Source organism: Macaca mulatta, chromosome 19, assembly GCF_049350105.2.
Source record: "Macaca mulatta isolate MMU2019108-1 chromosome 19, T2T-MMU8v2.0, whole genome shotgun sequence".
Classification (NCBI taxonomy): Eukaryota; Metazoa; Chordata; class Mammalia; order Primates; family Cercopithecidae; genus Macaca; species Macaca mulatta.
The window spans coordinates 50,087,437-50,099,593 of NC_133424.1; the positions used below are offsets into that span (position 1 = coordinate 50,087,437).

Genomic DNA, 12,157 nt, shown 5'->3' on the forward strand with positions numbered 1-12,157 from the left:
ATTAGCTGGGCGTGGTGGCACATGCCTGTAATCTCAGCTACTCGAGAGGCCGAGGCAGGAGAATCATTTGAACCCAGGAGGCGAGGTTGCCGTGAGCCAAGATCAAGCAGAGATTGCACCACTGTACTCCAGCCTGGGTGACAGTGAGACTCCATCTCAAAAAAAAAAAATGTGTGTGTGTATATATATATATATTTTTTTAAATAAATAAAAATTATAAAACAAATCAGAGGCCAGGAATGGTGGCTCACCCCTGTAATCCCAGCACTTTGAGAGGCCAAGGCAGGAGGAGCACTTGAGCCCAGCAGTTTGAGACCAGCCTGGGCAACATAGTAAGACCCCATCTCTACAACAACAGCAAAAACAACAAAAATTATCCAGGTGTTCTGGCTCACACTTGTAGTCCCAGCTACTTGTGAGGCTGAGGTGGGAGGATCCCTTGAGCCCAGGAGACAGAAGCTGCAGTGAGCTGAGATCACACCACTGCACTCCAGCCTGGGTGACAGAGCAAGACCCTGTCTCAAAAAAAAAAAAAAAAAAAAAAAAAAATCAGATTATTGATGATCTCTGAGTACAATGGAAGGGAAAGGAAAGCAGGCTCCTAAAGCACTGGTAATATTCCATTTCAGAACTTAGTTGGTAGACAGATAAGTATTTTATTATCGTTTAAAAATAAATATACAAGCACACATACTTTTTTACTTATGTGGGGTTTCCTGGGAAACAGACTGTGAGGTGGAGATTTGCAGGCAGATGGTTTTGGGGGAGTGCTCTGTGGGGGGAAACATCTAAGGAAGCGAGGAGGGCAAGGTGGGCAGAGGGACACATGGAAGCGTGATGTGCTTGCCACCAGAGCCTCAGCCAGGACAGCAGAGAATGCGGAGCTGGGGTGGCCTGTCCGAGGGATCCCTGGCTGAGGCATGGGGCCAGGCCTTTGTACTTCCTTATGAACCAGATGTAGAATGTAGGCTGCCCCTGGGGATTGGGGATAACCTTGAGCCAGATGGCTTTCTTCAGTTGAAGTCCCCAAGACAGGTGCAGCTGTAAGCCATCAGCTACCAACACCCCAGGCAGCTGGCAGAAAGAATGCCTCAGTCCTGAAGAGGCGGATGTGGGTGGCATATTACAGCATCCAGCACGCCTTTGTACCTACGATGTATTTGACAACAAAAATTTAGAAAGAGGCCAGGCGCAGTGGCTCACGTCTGTAATCCCAGCACTTTGGGAGGCTGCGGTGGGCAGATCACTTGAGGTCAGGAGTTGAAAACCAGCCTGGCCAACACAGTGAAACCCCGTCTCTACTAAAAATACAAAAATTAGCCGGATGTGGTGGCGGGGGCCTGCAGTCCCAGCTACTTGGGAGGCTGATACAGGAGTATCACTTGAACCTGGGAGGCAGAGGTTGCAACGAGCCGAGATCTTGCTACTGTGCTCCAGCCTGGGTGGCAGAGAGAGACTCCATCTCAAAAAAAAAAAAAATTTAGAAAGAAAATATATTCATGTAATACATCATATTAACAGATGAAAGGATAAAAATCATTTGATAAAATTTGACACTCTAGGCTGTGCACAGTGGCTTACACCTCTAATCCCAGCCCTTTTTGAGGCCAAGGTGGGAGGATCACTTGAAGCCAGGAGTTTGAAACCAGCCTGGGCAACAAAGCAAGACCCTGTTGCTACAAAAATTAAAAAATTAGCCAAGTGTGGAGGCACACTCCTGTAGTCCCAGTTAATCAGGAGGCTGAGGCAGGAGGATTGCTTGAGTCCAGGAGTTTGCGGCTACAATAAGCCATGATAATAGTCTTCAATCTGATAAAAGGAACCTACCAAAATCCTGTAACACGTATCCAACTTAATTAGAAAAATTACCTTTAGGCCAGGCGCGGTGGCTCACGCCTGCAATGCTAGCACTTTGGGAGGCCGAGGTGGGCGAATCACGAGGCCAGGAGATTGAGACCATCCCGGTTAACACAGTGAAATCCCGTCTCTACTAAAAATACAAAAAATTAGCTGGGGTGGTGGCGGGCACCTGTAGTCCCAGCTACTTGGGAGGCTGAGGCAGGAGAATGGCGTGAACCCAGGAGGCGGAGCTTGCAGTGAGCCGAGATCGCGCCACTGCACTCCAGCCTGGGTGAAGGTGCGAGACTCTGTCTAAAACAAACAAACAAACAAACAAAAAAAACAGAAAAAAGAAAAATTACCTTTAAAGAACGGTCTTAGTCCATTTTATGTTGCTGTGACTGAATACCTGAGACTGGGTAATTTATAAAGAAAAGAGGTTTATTTCTTACACTTCTGGAGGCTGGGGAGTCCAAGGCTGAGGGTTTTCTTCTGGTCAGCCTCTGGTGAGGGTCTTGTACTGCGTCATAATATGGCAAAAGGCATCACGGCCAAGAGTGGCGCACTGAGAGCCAAACTGGCTTTTTATGCCAAACCCACTGTAGTGATAACGCACTCACTTCCGTGATAACTCATTTAATCATTAATTTTTTTTTTTTTTTTTTGAGACGGAATCTTGCTCTGTCACCCAGACTGGAGTGCAGTGGTGCAATCTTGGCTCACTACAACCTCCGCCTCCTGGGTTCAAGCGATTCTTTTGTATCAGCCTCCTGAGTAGCTGGGATTACAGGTGCGTGCCACCATACCCGGCTAATTTTTGTATATTTAGTAGAGATGGGGTTTCTCCATGTTGGCCAGGCTGGTCTCGACCTCCTGACCTCAGGTGATCCCCCTGCCTCAGCCTCCCAAAGTACTGGGATTACAGGCGTGAGCCACCATGCCTGGCTAATTTTCGTATTTTTAGTAGAGATGGGGTTTCGCCATGTTGGCCAGGCTGGTCTTGAACTCCTGACCTCAAGTGATCCACCCGCCTCAGCCTCCCAAAATGTTAGGATTATAGGTGTGAGCCACTGTGCTCAGCCTCACCCCCCAGTCTTTCATTTGATGCCTGAGGATATCAGGCAATGTGGTAATAATCATCCAGTTCCATTTTCCTTGTATTTAGTTTTCCTGTCGTATATCTCAAAAGGCTGAATCAACTCATTTGCCCATGCATCTCCTCAACCAGCACATTCTCCTAAACCTCCACTGGTGACAGTTTGAACAACTGGACTGTCGCCTGTGCCAGGGACTGTGCTTCCCCTAGCCCCTGGGATGGTGTTCTCATTGTCAGCCAGGCGCCGAGAGATTTGGTTCCCAAGCCTCATGTTACCATCTGCCTTCTCAGACCACTCCTGGTAGAAGCTGTGTGGTTCTGCTTCACTAAGAAGCAATCCTGAGTTGGATTTTGAAGTGCAGGCCAGAGACGGTGCCTCACACTTATAATCCCAGCCCTTTGGGAGGATCATGTGAGGCTAGGAGTTTGAGACCAGCCTGGGCAACATAGTGAGACCCTGTATCTACAAAAAATAAAAAATGACCTGGGCATAGTGGTTGACATGTAGTCCTAGTTACTCAGAAGGCTAAGGCAGGAGGATCCCTTGAGCCCAGGGGGTTGAGGCTGCAGCAAGCTATAATTGTGCCACTGTACTCCTGGGCCTGGGTGACAGAGCAAGACCTTGCTTCCAAAAAAAAAAAGTGCAAAAGCATTTTCAAGGAGTAACACTTGTGAAATGAAAAGTATTAACCAGGTGCGGTGGCTCATGCCTGTAATCCCAGCACTTTGGGAGGCCGAGGTGGGCGGATCACCTGAGGTCAGGAGTTTGAGACCAGCCTGACCAACATGGTGAAACCCTGTCTCTACTAAAAATACAAAAAATTAGCTGGGCGTGGTGGTGCATGCCTGTAATCCCAGCTACTCAGGAGGCTGAGGCAGGAGAATTGCTCGAACCCAGGAGGCAGAGGTTGTGGTGAACTGAGATGGCGCCATTTCACTCCAGCCTGGGCAACGAGAGCAAAACTCTGCCTCAGAAAAAAAAGCAAAGCAAAGCAAAGCGAAGCGAAGGGAAGCGAAGCGGAGGGGAGGGGAGGGGAGGGGAGGGGAGGGGAGGGGAGGGGAGGGGAGGGGAGGGGAGGGGAGGGGAGGGGAGGGGAGGGGAGGGGAGGGGAGGGGAGGGAAGGGAAGGGAAGGGAAGGGAAGGGAAGGGAAGGGAAGGGAAGGGAAGGGAAGGGAAGGGAAGGGAAGGGAAGGGAAGGGAAGGGAAGGGAAGCTATCAGGCCGTGATGCAAACTTGAGGACATCTCTGGCAGCCAGGCGGGGAGCTCTGGAGCAAAGGCTGCCTGTTAGAGGAGTTGGCATTGTGTGGAAATGGCTTGGCTGCCACAGCTCAGCTGTTACCACCTTGTTCATTCATTGACTGGAAACCACCACAAGTAGAGCTTGACTTGGCTCCAAGCCGAAGCAGACCCTGAAGGAGCCACTGGAAGAACGTCATTGTTTAGCAAACTCCATGTAGCTGAGGGGCTAGTGCTTTTTTCTTTCTCTTTTTCTGTTTTGTTTTGTTTTGTTTTGTTTTTTGAGACAGGGTCTTGCTGGAGTGCACTGGCGCAATCACAGCTCACTGAAGCCTCAACTTCCTGGGCTCAGGTGATCCTCCCACTTCAGCCTCCTGAGTAGCTGGGACCACAGGCATGTGTCGTCATGCTTGGCTAATTTTGTGTATGTTTTGTAGAGATATGGTCTTGCTATGTTGCCCAGACTGGTCTTGAACTCCTGGGCTCAAGCGATCCTCCTGCCTCAGCCTTCCGAAGTGCTGGGATCATAGGTGTGAGCCATCACACCTCACTGCAAGCTCTTTCTTGGAATGGGATCTGAGTGGCACATCTCTGGCTCTACTACAGGGCAGTGGCAACTTATGGTTGTCAATATATGTATATAAAGATTTAGATAAATAAATATATTCTGCAGTAGGACTGTTAAAAGGCAAGAAAAATTAAAAAGAAAAAATGAAAATAAATATAGATAGAATGTGTGTTTATCTCCATCTATCCACGTATTCATCTATCAACATTATACACACACACACACACACACATACACACACTCCCTAGTTCTGTCCACTGAGAGGGTCTGGGAGCGATGACACCCCAGTAGTAATGAACACACCAAGCACCCAGATACTGGCTTCTACATCCCTCCACTATGGAAGTATGAGAGGAACCTGGCACGTATTGTTGTGCCAGAAAAGTAAGGAAGTGCTTGAAGAATGATGAGGACGTATTAAAAGGACACAGGAATCAGCCTGAAGGATCTCTAAATGGCCGAATCTGGGGCAATTTTATTTATTTATTTTTTTTTTGAGATGGAGCCTCCCTCTGTCACCCAGGTTGGAGTGCAATAGCATGATCTTGGTTCACTGCAAACTCCACCTCTTGGGTTCAAGTGATTCTCCTGCCTCAGCCTCCCGAGTAGCTGGGATTACAGGCATCCACCATCATGTACAGCTAATTTTTGTATTTTTGTAGAGATAGGGTTTCACCATGTTGGCCAGGCTGGTCTTGAACTCTTGACCTCAGGTCATCCGCCCTCCTCGGCCTCCCGAAGTGCTAGGATTAGAGGCATGAGCCACCACTCTTGGCTAATTTTAGAACCAAAATAAATAAGAAGAGTGTGATGAACGGAATTGTGCCTCTGTCCCGGATTCATATGTTGAATCCTAATCTCTAGAGTGACTGTATTTAGAGACAGAGTCTTTAGAGAGGTAATTAAGATCAGATGAGGTCATCAGGATGGAACCCTACTCCATCATGCTTTGGGTTTTTTTTTTTTTTTTTTTTGAGATGGAGTCTTGCTCTGTTGCCCAGGCTGGAGTGCAGTGGCGCGATCTCCGCTCACTGCAAGCTCTGTCACCTCCCGGGTTCACACCATTCTCCTGCCTCAGCCTCCCTAGAAACTGGGACTACAGGCGCCCGCCACCACGCCCGGCTAATTTTTTTGTATTTTCAGTAGAGACGGGGTTTCACCGTGTTCGCCAGGATGGTCTTGATCTCCTGACCTCATGATCCGCCCACCTCGGCCTCCCAAAGTGCTGGGATTACAGGCGTGAGCCACCGCGCCCGGCACTGTTTTTTTTTTTTTTTTTTTTTTTGAGATGGAATCTCGCTCCATCACCCAGGCTAGAGTGCAGTGGTTTGATCTCAGCTCACCGCAACCTCCGCCTCTTGGGCTCAAATGATCCTCCCACCTCACTCCCCGAGTAGCTGGGACTACAGGCATGCGCCACCATGCCTGGATAATTTTTGTATTTTTAAGTAGAGACAGGGTTTTGCCACGTCGGCCAGGATGGTCTTGAACTCCTGACCTCAGGTGATCTGCCCACGTTGGCCTTCCAAAATACTGGGATTACAGGAGTGAGCCACAGCGCCCGGCCAATTATGCTATGTTTTTGTAAGAAGGAGAGAACAAGGATGTGTGCCACAGAGGAAAGGCCATGAGAGAGAGAGGACACAGCCAGAAGGCGGCCATCTGCAAGCCAAGGAAAGGCCTTAAGAGGAAGCAAGCCTGCCAGGCTGGGCACCGTGGCTCATGGGTAAGGTAGCAGGATTACTTGAGCCCAGGAATTCTAGACCAGCCTGGGCAACAAAGGGAGATCCCATCTCTACAAAAAAATTTTAAAAATTAGCCAGGCGTGGCCGGGCGCGGTGGCTCAAGCCTGTAATCCCAGCACTTTGGGAGGCCGAGACGGGTGGATCACGAGGTCAGGAGATCGAGACCATCCTGGCTAACACGGTGAAACCCCGTCTCTACTAAGAAATACAAAAAAAACCTAGCCGGGCGAGGTGGCGGGCGCCTGTAGTCCCAGCTGCTCGGGAGGCTGAGGCCGGAGAATGGCGTGAACCCGGGAGGTGGAGCTTGCAGTGAGCTGAGATCCAGCCACTGCACTCCAGCCTGGGCTACAGAGCGAGACTCCGTCTCAAGAAAAAAAAAAAAAAAAAAAAAAAAAAAATTAGCCAGGTGTGGTGGTGCACGCCTTGAAGTCCCAGCTACTCCGGGAGGCTGAGGCAGGAGGATAGCTTGAGCCCAGGGAGCCCGGAAGGTTGAGGCTGCAGTGAGCTATTGTCACACCAGTGCACTTCAGCATGGGTAATAGAGCATGACACTCAAAAGAAACAAAAGACATCAACCTGCCAACACCTTTCTTTTTTTTTTTTTTTTTTTTGAGACAGAGTCTCCTGTCCTCCAGGCTGAGGCTGGAATACAGTGGTATGATCTTGGCTCACTGCAACTTCTGCCTCCCACGTTCAAGTGATTCTTGTGCCTCAGCCTCCCAAGTGGCTGGGATTACAGGCATGAGCCACCATGCCCAGCTAATTTTTTGTATTTTTAGTAGAGTCGGGGCTTCACCATGTTGGCCAGACTAGTCTCAAACTCCTGACTTCAAGTGATCGCCCGCCTCGGCCTCCCAAAGTGCTGGGATTACAGGCATAAGCCACTGCGCCTGGCCAGGCCAACACCCGATCTTGGACTTCCAGCTTCTGGAATTGTGAGAAGTAAATTTCTGTTGTTGAAGCCCCCAAGTCTGTGAATTTTGTTCCGGGAGCCCCGGCCAATGGATACAGAGAATAACATTTTAACCCACTGAATAAAATAGGAAACCACAAGTCAAATACTGATATACATAGATAAATGAATGAATGGAAAGGTTGATGAAGAATGGGATATTTACACTGTTTTAAAGAACTTACGAAACACTAATTACAAAGAGGAAAGTAGCTTGACAGTGATGGTTAAATCAAGTGATCAAAGTGAAATGTCATCAATACTGGGACAAACTGAAACCTTGCAGCACATGAAAAATGCAGTGGGGACACACAAAAAAGTCCCTTCTGTGATATTCTTGCCAAAGAGGTATAATCTGAATCTAATTACAAAGAAACATCAGACAGAAGCAAAAGGAGAGACATTGTACAAAGAAAAACTGGCCTGGCCAGGCATGTGGCTCATGCCTGTAATCCTAGTACTTTGGGAGGCCGAGGTGGGCAGATCACCTGAGGTTCGGAGTTTGAGACCAGCCTGACCAACATGGAGAAACCCTGTGTCTACTAAAAATATGAACAATTAGCCGGGCACGGTGGTGCATGCCTGTAATCCCAGCTACTCGGGAGGCTGAGGTAGGAGAATTGCTTGAACCTGGGAAGTGGAGGTTGCGGTGAGCCAAGTTTGTGCCAGTGCTCTCTAGTCTGGGCAACAGAGCAAGACTTCGTCTCAAAAAAAAAAAAAAAAAAAAAAATGCACATCCCAGTAACCATAGAGATCTGTCTTCGAAAGCCAGGTGGCTTCCTGTTTCTCTATGAATTATATGGTTCAAGACATTGACTCAGGCACAGCAGATACAGCTGTCCACTAAGTTGAAGTTGATCTGAATAGTGTTCAGGGCTGAGACAGTGTCCTAATAATCAGGGGACAATAAGCACAGGAAGTACAATCCCAGGCCAGGCGTGGTGGCTCATGCCTATGTCTTTGGGAGGGTAAGGCGGGAAGATCACTTGAGCCCAGGAGTTCAAGACCAGCCTGGGCAATATAGAGAAATTCCATCTCTACAAAAAATGCAAAAATTAGCCAGGCATGGTGGTGCGCACCTATAGTCCCAGCTCCTTGGGAGGCTGAGGCAGGAGGATCACTGGAGGCCAGGAATTCGAAGTTGCAGTGAGCTGAGATCGTACCACTGCACTCTAGCCTGGGTGACAGAGTGAGACCTCGTCTCAAAAAAAAAAAAAAAAAAAAAAAAAACAAAGGTGAGAGAAAAGTACAATCCCAGAGGGCACACGTGGTGCCCCCTGGAGACGGAGAGTTGACAGTTTTTAGGGAACTCCAGGCCAGAGGTGCATCCATTAGAGGCTCAGGGGCCCCAGTGTGGTCTTGCAGCCTGGGTCCTTCAGCCCTAAAGTTGCCAGACTAGTCCAAACCGTTCTGCTCAGTCCTTGCTGTCAGAGGGAATGCCCAAGGCAGTCAATTCCAGACGGGTTTTGCATGTCCATCACAACAGTATCTTTGCCTGAGGGGTGTGCACAGCAACCCCAGGTGGGCGTTCTGGTGGAATATCCGGGAGCTGGGCGGCCCCAGGCAGCAGGTGAGCAGGTGGAAGGATAGGGGTCAAGCGGAGGGTCGCAGTCAATTTGAATTCAAAGCAGTCCAGCCGCTTGGAAAGGCAAGACAGGGTGTTTCTTATTATTTTTCTTTGGGAGGAGGGGAAAGCTTCCAGGAGTAGCTCTGAAAGACAAAAGTCACTACTGCCCACCCCTAACTGCACCTCCTCAGATGCCAAGTTTGTGTTTGAGCTATTTTTCTTTTTCTTTCTTTTCTTTTTCTTTTTTTTTTTTTGAGATGGAGTCTCGCTCTGTCACCCAGGCTGGAGTGCAGTGGTGCAATCTCAGCTCACTGCAACCTCTGCCTCCCAGGTTCAAGTGACCCTCCCACCTCAGCCTCCCAAGTAGCTGGGACTACAGGCACGCACCACCACGCCTGGCTAATTTTTGCATTTTTTGTAGAGATGAGGTTTCCCTGTGTTGCCCAGGCTGGGCGAACTCCTGGGCTCAAGAAATCTGCCTGCCTCGGCCTCCCAAAGTGCTGGTATTACAGGTGTGAGCCACCGCACCCTGCCTGTGTTTTGGCCTATTGCTTTTATGATGGAATAATTTCCCATTGTATGGATGGAGCACTTTTGGTTTATCCATTCATCAGTTGAAGCACATTTGGCTGTTTCCACTCATTGTCTCTTATGAATAATGCAGTTACGAACATTCGTGTACAAGATTTTATTTGAACACCTGTTTTAAATCCTCTTGGGTATATATGTAGGAGTGGAATTGCTGTGTCATACAGTAGAATTCTATGTTTAGCTTTTTGAAGAACTGACAAACAGCTTTCTAAAGCAGATGCGCCATTTTACATTCCCATCAGCAATGTGTGAGGATTGCGATTTCTCCATATCATCACCAACACTTATTTTCTTATTTTTTTTTTCTTTTTACTCATATTCATCCTAGTGGGTAGGAAGTGGTATTTCACTGTGGCTTTGATCTGCATTTCCCTAAGGATTAATGCTGTGGAACATCTGTTCATGTACTTACTGAACATTGGTATATCTTCTTTGGAAAAATACCTATTCAAGTCCTTTGCCCCTTTGGTACATTCACAATGTTGTACAACCATCACCACCATCGAGTTGCTTGTCTGTTTTTGTTGAGTTGTAAGAGTTCTTTATATATTTTGGATACTAGACCCTTATCAGATATATAATTTGCAAAACATTCTTTCCTAGTCTGTGGGTTATCTTTTCATTATTTTGTTGCATCCTTTGATGCACAAAAGTTGTGGTTTTGTTTGTTTGTGTGTTTGTTTGTTTTTGAGACCCAGTCTCACCCTGTCACCCAGGCTGGAGTGCAGTGGCGTGATCTCAACTCACTGCAACCTCCGCCCTCCAGGTTCAAGTGATTCTCAGGTCTCAGTCTTCTGAGTAGCTGGGACTACAGGTGGCTGCCACCACACCCGGCCAATTTTTATATTTTTTGTAGAGGCAGGGTTTCACCATATTGGCCAGGTTGGTCTCGAACTCCTGGGCTCAAGTGATCCTCCTGCCTCAGCCTCCTAAAATGCTGGGATTAGAGGTGTGAGCCACTGCACCCAGCCTAAAAGTTTAAAATGTTGATGAGGTCAAATTTCCTTTTTTTTTTTTCTATTGTTGCTTGTGCTTTTAGTATTATCTAAGAATCAATCACCAAATCAAGGTCATAAAGATGTATCCCTGTATTCTTCTATGAATGTTATAGTTTTAGCTCTTACATTTAGGTGTTTGAGGCACTTTGAGTTAATTGCTGTATATGGTGTGAGATAGGGACCCAGTTGCACTCCTTTGATGTGACTGTCCAGCACCATTTGTTGAAAATATGATTCTTTCCCCCATTGAACGGTCTTGGCACCATTGTTGAAAATCAATTGATCATCGGTGTATGAGTTTATTTCTGGACTCTAGATTCTATTCCATTGATTTATGTCTCTCCCTATGAAGTAGGAGGTGGGACTTGACTCCAGAGGCAGGGTTCTGACACTGGACCAAATTGAGGACTAGCTGAAACAGGGCTGGGGTGGAAGGAGCTTTCCATAAGACACGCCCATCAGTGTGCCATGTCAGTTTACTGTTGCCGTCACACCACCAGGGAGTTATCCCCCGCTCTTCCATGGCAATGACTCGATGACCCAAAAGTTATTACCCATTCCCTAGAAATTGCTGCATAAATCGCCCCTTAATTTACATGTGTTAAAAGTAGATATAAATGACTGCAAAACTGCCCTGAGCTGCTAGTCTCTGCCTACAGCCCTGCTGTGCAGGAGTAGTCAGAGTTGTAACAGGGCTGGAGCCGTAACACTGCCCCTTCAGTAAAGCTGTTCTCTTCTACCATTGGCTTGGCCTTGAATTCCTTCCTGGGCAAAGCCAAGAACCTCATGGGCTAAGTCCCACTTTGGGGCTCACCTGTCCAGCATCACTTATGCCAGGGCCATAGTGTTCTGATTACTGTAGCTTTGTAGTAAGTTTTGAAACTGGAAAGTATGAAACCTCCAATTTTGTTCTTCTTTTTCAAGATTGTTTTGGCTATTTGGAAGCTCTTGCAATTCTATGTGAATTTTGTGATCAGTTTGCCCATTTCTGGAAAAAAAAAAAAAAAAAAGGCTCTTAAAATTTTGATAGGTGGCCAGGCACCTATCAAAATTTGGTTCATGCCAGTAATTCCAGCAGTTTGGGAGACTGAGGCGGGTGGACCACCCGAGGTCAGGAGTTTGAGACCACCCTGGGTAACATGGTGAAACCCCATCTCTACTAAAAATACAAAAAATTAGCTGGGTGTGGTGTCACTTGCCTGTAATCTCAGCTACCTGGAAGGCGGAGGCATGAGAGTTGCTTGAACCTGGGAGGTGGAGATTGCAGTGGGCTGAGACTGTGCCACTGGACTCCAGCCTGGGCAACAGAGAGAAACTCTCTCTCTCAAAAAAAATTTTTTTTGATAGGCATTGCAACTGAACCTGTAGATCAATTTAGGGAGTATTGCCATCTTAAAAATATAGGCTGGGCACGGTGGCTCACACCTGTAATCCCAGCACTTTGGGAGGCCAAGGCGGGAGGATCACCTGAGGTCGGCATATCGAGACCATCCTGGCTAACACAGTGAAACCCTGTCTCTGCTAAAAAAAAAACAAACACAAAAAAATTAACCGAGCGTGGTG

General features: G+C 47.6%; 1 protein-coding gene across 31 annotated transcripts in view; it reads right to left on the reverse strand.

Annotated features, from left to right (window-relative positions):
* Positions 1 to 636: 636 nt before the first annotated feature.
* The window catches only part of FBXO17 (F-box protein 17), a 33,506-nt gene continuing 21,985 nt past the window's right edge, over positions 637 to 12,157 (reverse strand). For 10 of the 31 annotated variants that reach the window (XR_013410649.1, XR_013410648.1, XR_013410647.1 and 7 more), the window contains one exon: positions 10,863 to 11,582. Coding sequence is in view for 18 of the 31 variants with exons in the window: in XM_077982720.1 (XP_077838846.1) it covers positions 11,551 to 11,582 (32 nt within the window). In the remaining 13 variants the exon portion in view is untranslated. Of the gene's footprint in view, positions 1,150 to 1,869; positions 2,152 to 4,443; positions 4,556 to 6,001; positions 6,605 to 7,073; positions 7,952 to 10,862; positions 11,583 to 12,157 lie in introns of those variants that run through there. The other 21 variants (XM_015123884.3, XM_015123883.3, XM_077982714.1 and 18 more) reach the window with 9 other exon arrangements.